Raw genomic sequence first — 19,404 nt, 5'->3', positions numbered from 1 at the left:
GTTTAAGACAGGCCTGTGGTTCTGAATAGCACTTGCATTTTCTTTGACTTGTCACTTGGTATAGTTAAAGGACAGTGCCTCTGCGGGGCAGGCTCCTTGTTTATCCCCCAGGGGGCACATCCCAGCCTCAGGGACGAGGCCATCTTGTGGCAGGAAAGGGAATTACGAAAAACCCTCATTTGCTGCATCTTGTAGCCAACTTGAGAAAGGATGAATTCACATGGAGGGCTTTCCCCCTCAGAGGGGATGATGTTTCTTTCAGGGGGAAATTTGGGAATGATTTGGGTTTAATTTGAGATAGACAAAACTGTTTCAGTCATGTTGCTTCTGTTTAAAGTAAGTCTAGTTTCTGTCCCTGCTTTCTCCTGCCTCTCCCGCCGCCTGCATTGCTTCCCTCTGACTAGGTCCAAGGCAATGGTATGTACTAACCGCACCGCAATGCTTTGTTCCGCTGCACACACATGGTCTCCTGACAGGAACAGAAGAGGAGCAATAACTGGGGAGTTACTGTCTCTGCTACCCAGGAGGGGCTCTGTGGTAGAACCAAGTGAATGCTGCCTCTCCCCATTTTCAGAGTGTTCACCGAGGCGTGGCTTGGCCTCCTCTCATACTAGGAACTTGGAAGCTTGTTAAAGAGCAATGCTAAGCTTCTGAGGGGGCTTTGCCACAGTTACCTGCTCCCCAGGTAATTGAAATTGTCCTTGGAAATTGCTGGCTATTCAGCGTGAGCTTGGAAAGGCCTGTGGAGAACCCTGTTTTACAGCTGACACCAAGCCAGCCAGCCACACAAGTCCGTCTTAAAAGGTGCTGTTCATTCGTATCTTCTCCAGACCTTTTTTTTTTTTTTTTTTTTTAAGAAAAGAATCTGTACTACATTTCCCCTCAGGGTAGATTACAAAACACCTCCTGATTGTTGTGCCTTTGAGCTAAAGGTGCCTGAGAACTGAAAGCACATTTGGAAACCCAGTGAGATGACAGCTCGGCTGGGTCTCACTGGACAAGCAAGGAAATGTTCAAACTGAGTCAGGGGAGGAGAAAAGAAGATTAGGTCTTACCTCCCAGTGTAAGGTCAGAAAAGCAAGGTGATTTCCTCATGTTTGTGGCTGTTTCTGTGCTCCTTGAAGAGCCGAGCAGATTAAAAACTTTAGGGGTGAAGCACCTGGCTGGCTTATTGGGTAGAACACGCGACTCGATCTCAGGGTCATGAGTTCAAGCCCCATGTTGGGCATGGAGCTTACTTAAAAAAACAAACTTGGGGTATAACAAGATAAAACTGTCCAGAAAGACCAGAGAGCAGGTCAGGTGACCATGCAGGATGTCAAAAGGGGTGCACGATCAGATTGCAGGACTTCTGTAGATTATGCAGACACTTGGGCTGTAAAGGGATTACTTATTTATATGACATGTGAGTAACTTTTCAACGTGTGATGAAGAACTTGCCTTAGAAAAGCTGTCAAAGCCCTAGTGTTCTTGTAGGGTTTGCTCATTGTCACAGGATTCTTCTGGGCTCCAGATCTGGGCATGGGAAGAAGCACTCAGAACTCAGGCAAGCTCAGAGCCAGAAAATAATTGCCTCAGGCTGCCATCCAGGGCCAGCTGACACTGAGCCAGGAGCAGGGGCCAAGTGTGGCTGACCGCCTGGGGGGTTGGGGAGAGGGTATCCTCAGCCGTTGCTTTTCTCTTAGGCTTCTGTTGGAAGAGAAGCTCGATGTTATTTCTCCTCTTCTGTTTCTGAGCCCTGTGCATGCTCTTGTGCGCTCCTGTCGTGGTAGCTACGACCCAAGCCCGGGCCGGGCTAATGTGTTGTTTCTCCACTGGTTTCTCCTTAGAACACGGCTCTAGATAAGGAGGGGCAGATTTTCTGCAGCAAGCACTGTCAGGGCAGCAGCCGACCCGGGATGGAGCCGACCTCTCCAGTCCCTCCCTCAGCTGAGGAGCCCCCCGTGTCCGCACCGGCAGACCTGGCCCCCGCCCCTCCAGAGTCTCCCACACCCCCTTGTCCTCCTGCTGCCGAAAGCTGCGAGCGGGCAGGGACCTGGCGCCGCCACCGCGACTGACCCCGAGCGGACAGGCTGGAGCCCACTGCGGCTGGAAAGCCCCTCTTGTTGGGCCGCGGCCCTCTCGTTGAAGAGCCTTTCTCTGCTGACTGCTGTTGGGAAGTTTGCTGGCACCTCTGAGGGCTGCCAGGATCCAGGAGCTCGATGCCAGGGATTTGCTTCTTTTCATAATCTGGGCTCTGCCCGCCGGTTCCTGGAGGTGTCCTATGCAGTGTTAGCTGCCGTGACAGATATTCGGAGCGGCTCGTTTTAAATTGTTTTCAGTTCAGTGGACATTTTTGCGGTGTCACCAGGAGAATGTGCAACTTTTATCTGGGATTTAATGCATTTTTATAGAAACACTTTGGATGAATCAAGCTCTCTCCCTATTTAAGTAAACTCGGAGCGTTCCTTTTTTTCTTACGAACAATTTAGAACTGCATTTGTCCCTTTGTGGGTGTCCTGTGAGAGGTGGCGTAGCACCTTCCTCTGCCAAGAGGGTTCGGAGGACTGGCGTTCTGATGGAAGAAGTGAGCACCCGAGAGGACAGTCTGGTCATCGGACACTAATTCAGACTTTGAAAAGTGGTTCCAGGTGCCCGAGGAAGCAGTCCACCGTTAGCCTGGGGTGCTGGGCTCACCTAAGACAACACTGGATATTTATTTGTATACAGACCACGGGGGGATGTCACTTTCTTCCCTAGACAGTGTGCTCTCCCCCAACTCTTCCCACATATGTATTAGGAGACATTAATGGGAGTCGTCCTTTGGGCTTTTTCATGAAAGGCGTGGCGCATGCGGCACCCCCCGGGCCAAGTGGTTTCTTCTCAGCAAGCCGGCTTCTAGCAGAGCACGGTAAACTAGGCATCTGACTAGCCACCGCAGTCTCTTTCATCATCTGCTTGTCATCTGGAGCTCGCCGGAAACAACTGAGGAAACATAGCCCGAGGCACAGTCAGGACCGGGGCAGGAAGGTGCTCCACAAACATCCTCTGTTATTAACCTTCTGGAAGGCTGCTGGCAGTTTTTCCTTTTTTCCCCCACTACCCTGCCCCTTTTAATAATTGTACATAATCGATGTATTTGTTTTACCTGCTCATCTTCTAAACTGGGGGGCCCTGTAGTTCATTCTCATTGTTAGACTTTTGCCTCTTATAAGTGTACCCAACCTGCAATAAACCCTTCTTGAGGAAAAAAGTGATGGGGGTGGGCAAAGGATTGTGTGGTGTTGTTTTGCAAAGGATGTGTGATCAAAGCACACTTCCTTGGCCTAGGTTCCATGTCCTTTTATGAAGTTTTGGGTGAGGAGTGGGGAGGGGGAATGATGCTTGGGAAGAACACATGAAAATGCATCTTGGTCAAAGTGTATTTGCTAACAGGTGCACACACCTGCAACAAAAGCTCAGGAATAAATAGGGATTGTTAATGTATGGCAGAGGAATCTTATGGAGCCAATGGCAGGAAGGTCAGGCTTCACAGGAAATAGGAAGCAGGGCAGCTGTTCCCCAGTCTCCTTCTGTCTGTCACTGTCTCTGACTCCGAGACTGTGCATTCTCCTGTCTCTGCTGCTCTGGGTGCATTTTGGCTCTTGGTTCTGTTCTCTCGTAACTCCTGCTTGCCTGTAGCTCTGATGTAGCCCGGTGCTGCTCTGTCCCCAACTTCTCAAGGCTGTCCAACTCCAGGCCTTGAGACCATCTGCTTCCACTCTGGATCTCTTAATTCACATTGCTGAAGGAATGAGACTATCTGACTGGCCCTTCTCCCTGGGCTGGTGCTGACCCATCATTCAATCCAGCAGCTGGTTACAAAATGCAGATTTTGCCTCCTGGGCCTACAAAGGCAGCAGGTATAGGCTTCAGGAGGAGGGCAGTTTCAAAAAAGCTGTAATGTATAGGTCTAGAACATTTTGCTTGTCTCTGGCCTCACTAATGAGTTAAAGAGCAAGCTTTTTCATGGCTCCCAGTGGAGATATTTTTGTTAATGAAAGAGAAGAGCTAATGTAAAGGAAAGAGAACATGGAAATAGTGATGGAGCATGGCCTCTGGCAGTGATCAGAGCCTGAAACCGGGGTCCCTCTCTGGAACGAGGTTAAAAGGCATTTGCTGACCACTTCAAGTATTTGCCAGGGAAGTGCTGGTCTCTGGTGATAAGACGAAGGAGTGTCTTCTGGACAGCACGTGCTCCCATCCTCTGTGTCACCCTCAGATGGCCTGGGACATGGTGGGGGAGGATGGCCTGGAGACACGAAGTAGCATGAGCAGGTGGGGCAGCACAGCCTAGCAGCTCTCCTGTAATTACATGAATCCCACAAACACCTGGAGAAACGATGAGTGGCGGTGAAGGAGCAAACCAAGCCGTTGACCGTAACAACGCAAGTCACAGAATTGGTGGGAGACAGAGTCACCGTGCAGTTTTAGGTTCTTCCATCTCCAAAGCTGTGCTCTTTGGAGGAACCCTGTCCCACGGGGACAAATCAAGGCCCGGGTGTGAATGGTCATCTAAGTAATGATCCTAAATAAAGGCCCTGACACCACAAGCAAACTGTTCATTTGCCCATGTGTTTAGAAAACATTTGTTGAGCTCTTCTTCTGTTCTCAGAGTCCAAATTAAATACAGGGATGTAATTGCTAGGTTCCTCTGTTCCTGCACAGTGAGAATGGCATGTACTTGTTTGATGTTCATTCCCTTACTCCAGCAGGGGATCTGTGTCTAAAGGATTTGACCTGTGAAGGGGTAGAAAAAGGGAAGTGGTGACCTGCTGAAGCCACCATGGGGTGCCTGCTGGGCTCAGCAACTGCCCAGGGGTCAGGGAGTGCGTGTCTCTCTCTTCAAAAAGGTTGCTGTGTTATGGAAGTATATGGAATACATGGATTAAAAACATTCGGTAAAACTTCCAGAATATTTTCATGGATACAACTGTGAAATGTGAATTTGAAAATAGGATCGTTGAGAGCAGACCGTACGGGACGAGAAAGGGAGCTAATGATGTTGGTGGGGAAAGACCTCTGGAGCAGCGCTGCCCCCTGGAAACACAGTGTAAGCTGCCTCATTTAACATTTTCTGGTGCCACATTAAAAAGGAATGGGTGAAATTAATTTTGTAGTATATTTTATTTAACCTAGTGTGTCTACAGTATTATTTCCACATGTAACCAAAGTAAAAAAAAAAAAAAATCTTTGAGATCTTTTTTTTTTTTTTTTATCTTTGAAATCTAGTGTGTGTTGACAGGCACAGCACATCTTGGTTTGGACCTGGCACCTGTTGAGTGTTTCACAGCCCATGTGGCTCCACCGGCCACACTGTATCTTGCAGCTCGAGAGAAAAGCCCCAGACAGCTCTCGGTCTTTGTTCCTGTTCTTTTTTTGTTTTGTTTTTGCATATGATGTGAACGACCATTTAGAAAGAATGCTTATCCATGTTTTAAGTGGGATGGGCTGGATTTCAAATTCTCTCAGCAGGTGAGAACACTGATCCGAACCTGTGGCGTGAAATCAGAGCATGAAGCCCCTGCCATTCTGTTGCCTGAGGCCTTGATGTCCACGACTTCATGGGAAAGACCCGAGAGCGGAGAACTTCAGTGGTCACCATTCATTAGGTGCCGACAGAGCTGCTGAAATGTCAGAACCTTAAACTGTGTTGTGAGAAGTCTGTGCAAATTGTGGGCAGCATGAGCCGAGCCCTTGTGGTGTGTGTGTGTGTGTGTGTGTGTGTGTGTGTGTGTGTAGGTCTGTTGTGAAGGCCTCCCGGTGTGTGGTGGTGCCCATAAAACAATGATCACCCAGAAGAGGGCAGCCAGAGAGGTGAGGAGGACCGTAGCCCTGGCAGCCAGGGACTGGTGGGAAACACCATACGGTGGTAGTTAGGGGAGACCAGAGGCACATCTGGTAGATGTCTTGAGCTGAATGAAGAACTGTTCCATGGCAGGGATGGTGGTCCAAGGTTAGCAGGGAGGAGTTACGAAGGGCCAGACGTGAGTGCAGAGTCTAAGACTCTAGCCAAAGGGCGGTCCAGTGACAGAATTAGCTGCTTTCTGAAGGAGTGACAAGCCAGTCCTTGAAAATGCTTAGCTGCTAAATAAGAACCACCAGAAAAGTTTATAGTGTACAGAGTATTTCATCCTGTATCATTTGAGCCACACCACATCTGTTAGAGATATTAATGTCCACATTCCACCAGTAAGGAAACTCAGAAGGACCAGGAGCTCATCCAGGCATGCTGGAGCTGGGACTTGCGCCTCTTGGTTCCCCAGGAAGCTATCCTTACGACTGGGCTGTCGTCTAGGTGCTCAGAGATGCTTTACCTGGGACATCTGTGTCATAGGCAGAGGTGGGATGGTCTAGCAGAGACACCTGGCAAAGTGGTAGAAAACTAAGCAGGCCTGACAGGTTATCACAAGCAGGGGGGGGTGAGTTCTGTTAGATGAGGAAGGAGTAGTTTTTCCAGAAGGAAGCTGATACATGCAATTTAGCTTAGTCTTAGTGGATTTTTTTTTAAGTTTGCTTGAGAGCCTGTGTGAGTGGGGGAGGGGCAGAGAGAGAGGGGGAGAGAGAATCCTAAGCAGCCTCCATGCTGTCAGTGCAGAGCCTGACATGGCACTCAAACTCACGAGCTGGGAGATGGTGACCTGATCTGAGATCAAGAGTCAGACACTGAACAGGTGCCCCGTTGGCCAGTGGATTTTAAGAGGGCTACCTTATGGTAAAACCTACGGCCTTGAACTCAAAGGCAGTTAGCTGTGGGAAGGGGTTGTTCTCATTGAACAGCTGAGGGGAAGGAAAGGGTGTATTTGGTACACAGGCATTTTGCTCCTGCCCTACCCTTTCCCAAACCTCTTTCATTTGTGTGCTCAGGATGGTTTCAACCCTGTGGGCCGAGTTTGGTGGGTTCTGAGGCTTGGGCACCTGTCTGTGCCGAGGATGAAGTCGAGTCTGGGGAATGTCTTTCAAACTGTCCCAAGTCCAAAGCTGCAAAGCAGCCAGTTGCTTCCTGCCAGGTATGAGGAAATTACAAGCCTGGCCAGCTGCCCCGCCCCCCACCTTGGTTTTGGCAAGGAAAGATATTCCTTAACTTGAGACAGAAAAGTAATTCTTTTCATGTTTCTAGCATATGACTGCTGAGGTCTCAGAATTCATAGGAACATTTGTGGATGGCCGTCTTCCCTTGTTGGATAGTCTGTCTCTGGAAGACAGCTTGCTGAAAGACCAAACCACACTCAGTTTCATTAAAAAAACGTCCCTTGGTTTGAACAATTTGAATTTTTGGTTCGTAGGAGGGAGGGCTGGGAGTGATGTATCAGTGTCATTAATAATAGGCTTAGATTTTCGTAAATAGTGATCTTATGATTTTGAGGGACCAAAAAGTGCAAGATGGATTCACCTCTTCAATGTGAAAGAGGAGAGACAAAAGGAAATGTAACAAATGTTTTTTGTATTTTGTTATTTTACTGGTTTGCTATTACTATGGTCTTTTCCTTCCATTTTTTAGTTTAGGAAGTTGTGAAACTTCCCAGCTTCCTTATGCTACAAACAAGGGGGAGTAGCTCGGCTGGTAGCTCTCCTAACTGAAGTAGAAAACTCTTTGCCCAGCAGTGGGGCAGAATAGCCAAGTTTGGGGCCCTGGCATATTTGCTGATACACATGCTTTATGCAGATTTTGGGATTTACGTCCTGTCCTCCTCCTCTTTTATTTGTGAACATGCTTTGTCCTAATGTGATGTCACATGATGGCGTGAGGCTGGGGGGCTGGCTGCTACTCCACGATCTATAACGCATACGAGAAACCGGCAGACCTTCTCCACCAAGCTCAGTGGTGGGATCCTTCATACTGTGTCGTCGCAGAAGGATTCTGTATCCTTGGTCTGCTGTGTTCTTTCATAGTGATGGGGTGTGGAGCAGGGGCAGGACTGATGCAGTAAGAAGGACCAAACCAGGCCCGTGATTTGAATGGCCAGGAGCTCTTGAAATCATATCCAGTAAAAACATGTCACAGACGACCTAGTGAAAATCTCTCTCCTAAAATTCCTATCTTGGTAGATCTGTCGTATGCTAACTTAATTGAATTCTAGTTGCTGAAAAGAGTACAAAGTGGATGTGCTGTCTGGCTGTTCCTGGGATTCCCAGCCATCACCTGCGAACTTGACCCACACCCCATCTGCCAGCATGGTGGAGGAGGGGGCCACATGGCACCAGGTGTGCATGGTCAGGACCCTGGGCTCTGCTGTCGGATCTGAACGGAAAAGGGGAGCCCAGGTTCCATGTTACCTCACGTCCTACATGCAGCTTCTTGGGTTCCTGTGCAGGGTCCTTTGAATCTTCATGTCCTATATGCTAAGTAGAGCTAAAGTGTGATGTCATTTCAGGGGGCAAGATCATTCCTTTTTATTGAATTAATGAGATTGAGATTTATTTATGGATGTCTGGTGTACTCTGGGGGATAAGATTCTCATCTAAGAGTGAATCATTCATCAGCATGTATCTGTGCTTGTCAAGTTTTCATGTCCTATATTCGCTAAGCCCGTACACTTTCTCTCAGAGACCTAGTGCTATTTCTTAAATTACAGAGCCTCAAGGACTTGATTGGTGACTTTTCGGTAAGAATCAATACTATCAGGGAGGAAAATCTGAATTTCTTGAGGCAGTGCACTTTAAAAGGAGCTGTAAATCACCGTATGTAAACTGAACACCCCACACTTAGAACCACGTCCATGTACGGAATGTCTTACCACGCTTCCCGTCTGTTGTAGGGCATCCACTTTCATCGCAAACCACCTCAACTTTGACTTTTTCTCCTAATTGGTTTAAATTTATTTGGAGTGTAATGGTTTCTTTAAAAAGTAGTTAATACTGGATAAAGTAGGTGAATGCTGAATAAATCCAAACAAATATGGTAAACAGATTCTGTCATTAAGCAACCCTTATGTTGACATGAACTAGGTTTGAGTAAAGGAACACAGAAGTGATACATGTTGTCATGCTTCTGTATTACTTTGTGTTTCTGTTACTTTTCCAGAGTTGTAAGTTTTAAAAGCAGTATAGGCAGTAGAGGCACCAATTGTCCTCTTAGATTCCAAGAGGAAGCTGCTTTATTCACTTTGCTTTAAGCTTATAAAAATAGGGTAGTTGAGGTATCAAATGCTTGGCATAAGGACTTAGGTATTTCTGATTTTCTCCTACCATTTTCTCTAAAGTTTCTAAAGTATAATATCAGAGGGTAATGGCGGTGAGGATGCTTAATTAATTTACCTGTAACTTGCATATTTCTTTGACCTATGATGTACTCACATTTGACTTTTTTTTCTTTCTTTCTTAATGGTTTATAAAACAGTGGTGAATCTTAGATATAGATCTAGTGTTTTCATCAGCGAAGTCTTGGTAAGAGGGAGCCAAAGAAGGCCCATGTTCCTGTTTTCATTCAAGTGTCTCTTATTGGTTATGGTTCAAAATCTGGGGCTGAACCAGAGTTTTTTTGTTTTTTGTTTTTTTTGCAAAGAATTATCCTTGTTTTAAAGTAGAAGTGAAAAGATAGTATTTTCCAAAAATTCAATTACAAATGCCATTTTATTTTTTCTGTCAAACTGAGTTGTTCCATTCCAAATCTCTGCTTTTAGCGAAGAGCTGAGTGTTGGGAAATAGGAAGGGACCCCTTTAGGTAAGCTGCAAGGGAAATAGAGATGGATTGCCGGTTTCAACTCAAAGTTCACAACTTACAAAGAATTTATTTATGCAATACAGACCTTTTCTCAAATATTTTTCACAGAATTCCACACATCAATCTACTAGAAAAGTAGAATTATACACCAAAATAACATGTTTCTCGGTACAAATTGCTACTCAAAGGAAGGTGAAGATATTCAGTAACAAATAGAAGGTGAAATGGGTGTTGCCTAATACAGCACCTGGTGGCCTCTACGCTCAGACTGGGGTGGGGGAGGGGAGCCCTCGCTGATGGCTCTGCCTCAGTGAGTGGGCACGGTCAAACCTTAGGGGTGAGCTTTGGTACCTGCGTTTACTTCAGAAGAAAAGCAAAAGTTGTGAGCCCCCGAGCATTCCCATCCTGTCATTTTGGTGTACTATGAAGATGACGTATCGGGAAAAAATTGTAAATAAAAAACATTGTAAATACTTCACACTTGCTAAAACATGAGATCCTTTTTGTTAAACACACAAAATAAAATAGCCTCCCCCAAACCATAATTTTCTAGGTCTAAAGCATGCCTGAAGAATAATATTGATAGAAATAATTCACTGAGATGCTTTAAATTACATTTACCATAATTTAAACATTACTATGTAAATCCCAGAAATTTCAGTGCTGAAGAAGCACAATTGCTTGGAAAAATACAGGACCCAAAGTACAGCATAAAATTCCCTAAACCCATTACCCTATTTCTTAAAATCATGTATTTCTCAAGATTACAGATAAAGGGGAAGTGTTTTTTCATAATATAGTTAGAATAAGTGGGTTTACTTGCTCCACTGGATATGTTTCCATAATTGGTGAAAATAGACTTCTCATTATGACTAAAAATATAGATTTTTTTAAACTACAGAACCCAGCAGCCAATTTTCTGCTTTGCTATTTCCCCCCCCCCAAAAAGTCAAGCAAAGTCTACAAAAATAGCAATTAACTTTAAAAAATATTTTGCTTCTTCGAGCAAATTTAAGTTACATTCAGATGTGATAGCTATTTCTAAGAGAAAGATGCTGCCCATTCCTTTCCCTGCCTCGGCTGAGGGCGGGGTGGATAAAGCTGTCACCGTCAGTAGCGGGTTTGGTATTCGTGATGCCACCGGTTAAAGTCGTTGTAAAACAGAACGATGCTTCCTGAGGCCATGCCAGAAATGATGCACCTGGGAGAAGCAGAGAGAAGGAGGGGTTTACAAACCTATTTTTTCCCTAGGGATCTGTTACTAAAGAGATAACCACCGTCCCCAAATCTACAAGGTAAATACAGAAGATGGCAGTGAAACCTAACAATTTGTGAGAATTAAGGTATGTTTTGTGATGATCAAAATGACAAGTCACTGAAACCTGGACAGACTTGATAATTTCTAATGTGGGGCTGGCTAGTGAGCCCTGATGTTTATTTTTACATATATAAAATGGAAGCATAGTTGACACACGACGATCCATTAGTTTCAGACGTACATCATCATTCCACAACTGTATTACCATGCTCACAAGTGGAGCTACCATCTGTCACCATATGATGCTAGTACAGGACCACTGACTCTGTTCCTCTGCTGTATCTTTCTCCTATCTTTTATATGAGGTATCAGAACCAAAAGAAACTCAAACGTAATTGCTGGTGGAGGAGGAAGCACATAGTTAAGTGATGGAGAGCTCTCTAACAGGTACAAAGGCAATGAAGAGTGAGAAAGCAGTGTGTTGACTGTAATTTGGGCCAGGCCATGTTCTGCAGAAGATCTGGGTAGGGGCTTAGTCCTCTTAAAACCGTGAACTCACTGAGATGATCACTGAGGACAGGAGCTATCACTGCTTGCTCCCCGTCCCTGAGAAGGTAGTGCAGGGAGAACACGGAGAGCCCTGAGACTATTTTTAATTTTTAACTTTTGAGAGAAATCGAACGTGAGCTGGGGAGGGGCAGAGAGGGGGCAGGGTACACAGGATCCGAAGCAGGCTCTGCACTGACAGCAGAGAGCCCGATGTGGGCTTGACCTCATGAACCAGGAGATCACAACCTGAGCCGAAGTTGGATGCTTAACTGACTGAACCACCCAGGTGCCTCACTAAGATGAATGGTTTAGAGGGAGCCTATTAGATCTTCCTCTGAATGGTCTGGTTAGAACCAGTCTTTAGAAATCATTTTCAATATCCTTCCTACTGTCTCATATCAAAATTAGAAATTAAAATATGCCACTACCAAAACACCAAACACAAAAGAAGGCAGTAATGAGGGAATGAAAGACAAAAAAATGCTCTAAGACATACAGAAAACTTATCAGTAATTACTTTAATTATAAAGGCACTGAACTCTCCCATCAAAGGAGACTGGCAGAATGGATTAAAAAAAAAAAAAAGATCAAACTATATGCTGTCTACAAGAGACTCACTTTAAATACACAAAAAGGTTGAAAGTGACAGGATAGAAGAAAATACTCCATGCATACATTAATGAGAGCTGGAGTGGTTATACTAATATCAGACAAAATAGGCTATCAGTCAATATCTGTTATGAGACAAAGATACTACATCAATTAAAAGGTCAACTTATCAAGAAGATCTAGCAATTGCAGGCATACCTTGGAGACACTGTGTTCTAGACAACTGCAATAAAGCAAGTCAAATGAGTTTTTGGTTTCCCAGTGCATGTAAAAGTTATGTTTACACTGTAGTCTATTTCTATTTTTAAAAAATTTGTATGTTTTATTTTTGAGAGAGCGTGAGTGGGGTGGGGCAGAGAGAGAGGGAGACACAGAATCCAAAGCAGGCTCCAGGCTCTGAGCTGTGAGCACAGAGCCCAACGTGGGGCTCAAACTCACCAACCGTGAGATCATGACCCGAGCTGAAGTCAGATGCTTAACCGACTTCAGGTGCCCCTATACTGTAGTCTATTAAAGTGTACAACAGCATGTATAAAAAAAATAGTGTATATACATGAAAAATACTGCTAAAAATTGCTAACCATTATCTGAGCTGTTTGCAAGTTGTAATCACAGATCGCCATAACAAATGTAAGGAGAACGTTTAAAATGGGAGCATTACCAAAATGTGACAGAAACATGAACTGGGTAAATGCTGTTGGAAAAATGGTAGTGATGTATTTACCTAACACAGTATTGCCACAAAACTTCAATTTGTAAAAACAGTATCTGTAAATCACAATAAAATGAAGTCTGTCTGTAGAAACTTAATACACCAAATATCTGAGCCCCCAAGAGATAGCCCAAACTGAAAGAACTGAAGGGAAAAATAAGCAGTTCTACAACAATAGTTGGAGCCTTCAATACCCCACTTTCAATAATGGGTAGAACGACCAGAAAGAAGAGGACCTAAAGAATACTAAAATCCAAGGGGATTTTAGAGCACGTGACTCTTGGTCTTGGGGTCATGAGTTTATGCCCCGTGTTGGGTGTAGAAGTTACTTAAATTCTAAGGGGGGGGGGGGAGAAAAACTAAGTGGACCTAATACATATGTCAAACACCCAACAACAGCAGAATAGACATTTTTCTCAAGTGTGCATGGAACATTCTCCAGGATGAACCATGTTAGGCCACAAAACTAGTCTTAAATTTAAAAATCATACAAAGTATCTTTTCCAATCACAACAGAACTGAAGTAGAAATCAGTAACAGAAGGAAAACTGGAAAATTCACATGGAAATTAACCAATGAGTTGAAATCTTAACAGAAATTAGAAAACACTGAGAAAAATGAAAACAAACACAATAAACCAAAAGTTAATGCAATGCTAAGAGGGAAATTTATAGCTGTAGATACAGAATTTAAAAAAGAAGATCTCTATCAGTAACCTAATACTATACTTCGAGGAACATGAAAAAGAGAAAACTAAACCCAAAGCTAATGGAAGGAAGGAGATTATAAAGATTAGAGTGGAGATAAAAGAGAGGATAGAAAAACATGGGAAAAATCAAGAAAACGAAAACCTGGTTCTTTAAAAAGATTAATAGAATTGACAAACTTTGAGCTAGATTAAGAAAAAAGGACTCAAATTACTACAATCATAGATCTATTACTTCCAACTTTACAGAAATAAAAGAGGATTATAAGAGAATACTACGGACAATTATATACAAACAAATTGAAATGGAAATGAAAAAAAAAGATTTTAAGTAATCTCTATACCCAGTGTGGGGCCTGAACTCACAACCCCAAGATCAAGAGTTGCATACTCCACCAACTGAGCCAGCCAGGTGCCCGTGAAATGGAAAAATTCTTAAAAACACACACTATACCAAAACCAAATCATGAAAAAATAGACAACCTGAATAGACTTACAAGTACTAAGGAGACTGAGTCAGTAATCAAAAGACTCCCAATAAAGAAAAGCCCTGGACTAGATGCTTCAATGGTGAATTCTACCAAATATTTAACTCTTACTCTTCTAAAATTTGGAGAGGAGAGGAGAGAACACTTCCTAAGTCATTCAATGAGGCCAGCATTACCCTGATACGAAAGTCAGAGAAAGATGCTACAACAAAACTTACAGACCAATATCCCTTATGAATACTGACAAAAATCTTCAATAAATGCTAGCAAACCTAATACAGGCACATATTTAAAGGATTAGATACGACCAAGATGGATTGATTCCTGGAATGCAAGGATGGTTCAACACAGAAAAATTAATCTACCACATTAATAGAATTAACAAAAACTACATAATCATCTCAATTGATGCACAAGAGGCATTTGACAAAATTCAACATCCTTTTATAGTAAAAAAAAAAACTAGGAAAAAAAAGGAAAGGACATAAACACAATAAAGGACATTTATGAAAAACTCACAGCTAACATCATACTTCATGGTGAAGACTCGAATCTTTTGTGATCAGAAACAAGACACAGCTAATCACTTTTACCAGTTCAATATGGTACTGGAAGTACCAGCCAGACCAATTAGGCAAGGCAAAGAAATAAAAAGCATCTAAATTGGAAAGGAAGAAGTAAAATTATTTCTATTACAGATGACAAGATCTTATATTTAGGAAATCCTAAGGATTCCACAAAAAGTTAACAAATGCAACAAAGTTGCAAGATATAAAATCAACACATAAAAATAAGTTGCATTTCTGTACATGAACAATGAAAACTCTGAAAAGGAAATTAACAATTCTATTTACAATAGCAACAAAACTGAATAAAATATTCAAGAATAATTTAATGCAGGAGGCAAAAGACTTGTACACTATAAACCACAAAATATCACTGAAAGGAATATAAATGTAAAGACATCTGTGTTAATGGACTGGAAGATTTAATATTATTAAAGTGATAATGCTAGCCTAAGCAATCAAGAGAGTCAACCCAATCCCTATCAAAATCCATTTTTTTTTGCAAAATTCATAATGGATTCTCAAGGAACCCCAAAATAGCCAAAAAACATTCTTGAAAAAAAGAACAAAATCAGATGTTTTATATTTCATGATTTTCAAAACTTCCCACAAAGCTACAGTAACCAAACCAGTCTGATACTGACATATAGACAACTAGAATGAAGAACCCACAAATCAACTGACATGTATGGTCAAATGATTTTTAACAGGGTGTCAAGACAATCCAGTGGGAGAAAGGACAGTCTTTTCAACAAATGGTTTTGGGAAAACTTGATACCCACATGCAAAAGAATGAAACTGGATCCTTATCTACTGTCATACAGATATTAATTCAAACTGGATCAAAAGCTAAATATAAGCGTTAAAACTATAAAACTCACAGAGGAAAAGCTTCATAACATTGGATTTTGCAATAATTTCTTGGCTACTGCTAAAGCATTCACAACAACAGGAAAAAAAAGTTGAAAATTAAAAACTTGTACATCAAAGGACATTATTAAGAGTGCAGAGTCAACACCACTAGTCATTAGGGAAATGCAAATCAAAACCACAATAAGAGACTACTTCACACCTATTAGGATGGCTATTATTAAAAAATCCACAACCAAAATATAACCTGTGTTGGTGAAGATGTGGAAAAACTGGAACCCTTGTGTGTGGCTGGTGGGAATGTAAAAAGGTACAGCCACTGTAGAGAAGAGTTTGGCAGTTTGTCACAAAGTTAAACATAGAATTACTATGTGACTCAACCATTCCACTCCTGGGTATCTACCCCAGAGAAGTGAAAACAAGGATCTGAACAGATATTTGTATGCGAATATTCATCGCAACATTATTCACATTAGCCAAAAGGTGAAAACACCCAAAATGTCAGATGAATGCATAAACAAAGTGGCATATACTATTCAGCCTTAAAAAGGAATGAGGTTCTGAAACATGCTACAACAGGACAAATACTGTATGATTCCCCTTACACAGAGTACCTAGAAGAAGCAAATTCACAGACACTGGAATTGAGTTGGAGCTCTGGAAGGGAAAATGGGAAGTTAGTGTTTAATGGGACAGAGCTTCTGTTTGGGATGATGAAAAACTTCTGGAAATGGGCTGTGGCCATAGTTGTACAACAGTGTGAATGTACTTAATGCCATTGAATTGTACACAAAAAAAATGATGGTAAATTTTATGTATATGTTACCTCTATAAAAAAAATCAGAACTTAAATGAGTGTAGAAGCAGCAAGATGCCAAAGATTACATTCCCCAAATTTACCACTTAGAAGGTTTTAGGAAATAAGGCAAATCTCTCCACAAAATCCTCATGGACATACAGGCCTTTTATATTCTACATGTTTACGGTTTTTAGTTTTTATTTTAAAGAAAAAGTACTCCAAGAAATATAAAAAGCTTTATGGCAACATAATTACAGCCTTTGTTACTTAAATCCTATCTATTACTAGAGAATTCAGCCTTTGTCTAAGAGTGGCAATGCCATCAAAAAGAAACATCACGCTTTTTAAAAAGTATCTTGGAAACCCCAATATTTACTGGATTTTTTGATTGCCCAGGTGACTCCCACAACCCATGGTGACCCCGATAACCCAGTCTATCCATCAGACCATTTAAATAAATTCCCTCCAGTTTTTAATATCACCATCGGTAGACCATGATTTCAGTGTTACCTCTGGTCGTAAGACAGGGCCATGGCCCGGATTCCAGCGTCACAGCCCGGATAGGCGAAGAGGTGCTTGAGGTCAGACACCTGCCAGACCATGACCACACCATTGTCTCCTCCTGTGAGCAGGTACTGCCCGTCTCGGCTCAGCTGGATGGCCTATGAGACACAGCAATATTCAGTGGAGATGTGGTCCTAGGAGAACTCCGCCTCCCACCCCGTTTAATTTCCACACCACGAAGCCACTGCAATGCAGGGAGAGATTGTATGCATGTGTTCCTAAGGAGTTTTTAGGAAATCATGAGTTACAGAAAACTGCCATTTTTCAAAAGTCAAATAGACAAAGTTAGGACAAAGTTAGGCAAAACAAAGATGTTTTGTTTTTGTGTTTTTAATTTTTGATTTTTTTTTTTTTAAATTTTTTTAACGTTTATTTATTTTTGAGACAGAGAGAGACAGAGCATGAACGGGGGAGGGTCAGAGAGAGGGAGACACAGAATCGGAAACAGGCTCCAGGCTCTGAGCCATCAGCCCAGAGCCTGACGCGGGGCTCGAACCCACGGACCGCGAGATCGTGACCTGAGCCGAAGTCGGACGCTTAACCGACTGAGCCACCCAGGCGCCCCTAATTTTTGATTTTTAAAGATGAGGTGGCAAAATCCTCCAGTTCTGTGAATACTATTTAGATGGTGTATGTGGTGGACTAGAATCAGTGCTCTAAAATGAGGAGCCTCATGGCACCTCTCCACTTGTACTGTGGACATGCTAAGAAGCCTATTTTGTACCAAGGCTATGCAGACAGTGCTAGCTGACCTCATATCGCCAATAAAACACTGCTGCCTTTGGGGCTACAGCCCCACGGGAGAAGGCCAACAGTTGTAGTACCTTCACTAGGCCTGCTGGATTTTTATAGCAGGTTAGGAAGACAGGTTGGTAGAGAACTACAGCTTCCAGGGTGATTAAACCCCAGGTGAAGCATTTTCTTGCCTCAGGACTGACTGCTTCCTGCCAGTACTGAACAGGAAGTACACACATGGAATTTGCTCTTCGATCCCGTAAATTGGGCCAAATGTGGACCACTGCTTGTTTTTATAGGATGTTTTACATTTTTAATGGTTGAAGAAAAATCAACAGGATATTTCATGATGTGAAAATTACATGAATTCCAAATTTCAGTACCCATAAACAAGGGATACTGGAACATAACCACGCCCATTTGTTTATGGCTACTTTCGCAAGTGACTAACAGAATATAGAGCCTGCAAAGCCTAAAGTATTTATTACTTATCCCTTTACAGAAAAAGTGTAAACACCTGTAATCCTGTGTCCACCTGGAGAGTGAAGTGGGATTACAGATGGTGCAAACAAGCCAAAAAGGAAAAAAAATCTAACTTCTGAAAAACATATCTACACTGTCCTACACTCAGTTTTAGTATAGTTGCCTTAAGTCTTTAACCTACCCTTTGACAAATTTTTAAAAAAATCATAGAAAAGTAAGGGCCGTTTCATAGGCATTCAATTCATATTTATGCAAATGCCAACTTTTACTGGTCTCTTAAATGTAGCTTCTTCTCAAGAATACAAAAATACATCTAAGAAATAAAAACCCACGTGTGGAAGATAGTTACATGTAAGAAATATTCTCTAAATCTTAATACAAATAGTAAGATTTTTCAATATAAGTAAAAATCAATATCCTTTCCCCCCATTCACTTTACAAATAGCGATCTCTAGGGCGTATCCGGGAGCTGCAGTAAAAACTAGGACAAACAATTATTTGCTCTACTTCTAAAATTCAGCTGATGAAAATCCATTAACCTTATGGTTGTGGTTCATTTGAGTTTTATACTTGAGGCTTTTTGCTGGATAAGTGCTATATTAAAATACAAATTAAAACTATTAATCTTTAACTCTTTGTACTAGTAAAGAATCTCTAATCCTAGTCTATCTGGAATTTAAAGCCTGGATTTTTAGGATTATACATTTATCAGCATCCAAAACATTTTAATGAGCCTGGGGCCTGCCAATGTGAAAAAGTATTTTGCTGGCCTTTCTCATGAGGAACCTGTTAAGTTCCCCTGGAGGCAAGAGTCAGGGTAACATTCACTAAATGGCACTCTGTCTTCTACTCAAAGCAGCCCTCACATAGTTCTTAACTCTAACACGCCTCCCTCAGTACCCAGGCCGGGTTGAGCCTAACAAGTTTAAGAGGGCCCCAGAGACATGCTTAGATCCTCCTCTGCCATCCAGAGTGCCTTGGACAATGCCACGGCTGAACTGGTTTCTACAGCCAGAGTGGTCTGCTGGGCATGATCACATCCTAAAACACAGCTTCCACAGAAAAAAAAATAGATGAGTTCCTGTGGGTGAAATGGTGGCTGTCCTTTGTTTAGGGTAAAATAACTTTGCTGCTCTGTAAAAGCTGCCCACTTCATTTAAGTTACTCATTAAGACATCTAAACACTGCCTAGTTGATGTGCTATGATATGTTAACCAAATGCCACTGAACAATCTGGCATCTAAATAAAAACAGGTGGGAAGCCTTGATTAGTGCAGAGGTTCCCCAGGCTGCCTGCCTGCAGGGTTCTCAGTATTTCAAAGAAACTTAATTTCTGGTCTGAGCTGATGACTAATTTGTTTCCATGGTCTCCTTTCCTGATAC

The 19,404-nt window shown here is 42.5% G+C and overlaps 2 protein-coding genes across 12 annotated transcripts in view; one reads left to right on the top strand and one right to left on the bottom strand.

Moving 5' to 3' along the window:
* The window catches only part of DCLK2 (doublecortin like kinase 2), a 152,910-nt gene extending 149,674 nt beyond the window's left edge, over positions 1 to 3,236 (top strand). For 4 of the 7 annotated variants that reach the window (XM_030312943.1, XM_030312942.1, XM_030312941.1 and 1 more), the window contains one exon: positions 1,830 to 3,236. In XM_030312943.1, coding sequence (XP_030168803.1) covers positions 1,830 to 2,057 — 228 coding nt within the window. In that variant the 3' untranslated portion in view covers positions 2,058 to 3,236. The remainder of the gene's footprint in view (positions 1 to 1,829) is intronic. The other 3 variants (XR_003968304.1, XR_003968303.1, XM_030312944.1) reach the window with 2 other exon arrangements.
* A 6,336-nt stretch (positions 3,237 to 9,572) lies between these two features.
* The window catches only part of LRBA (LPS responsive beige-like anchor protein), a 789,117-nt gene continuing 779,285 nt past the window's right edge, over positions 9,573 to 19,404 (bottom strand). For all 5 annotated transcript variants that reach the window (XM_030312933.2, XM_030312936.2, XM_030312937.2 and 2 more), the window contains exons 56-57: positions 16,750 to 16,901; positions 9,573 to 10,883 (exon numbers count right to left, since the gene is read on the bottom strand). In XM_030312933.2, the coding sequence (XP_030168793.1) occupies positions 10,793 to 10,883; positions 16,750 to 16,901 (243 nt within the window). In that variant the 3' untranslated portion in view covers positions 9,573 to 10,792. The remainder of the gene's footprint in view (positions 10,884 to 16,749; positions 16,902 to 19,404) is intronic.

This window comes from Lynx canadensis, chromosome B1 (assembly GCF_007474595.2).
Source record: "Lynx canadensis isolate LIC74 chromosome B1, mLynCan4.pri.v2, whole genome shotgun sequence".
Taxonomy (NCBI): Eukaryota; Metazoa; Chordata; class Mammalia; order Carnivora; family Felidae; genus Lynx; species Lynx canadensis.
This window is presented reverse-complemented; position numbering and strand designations above follow the sequence as displayed.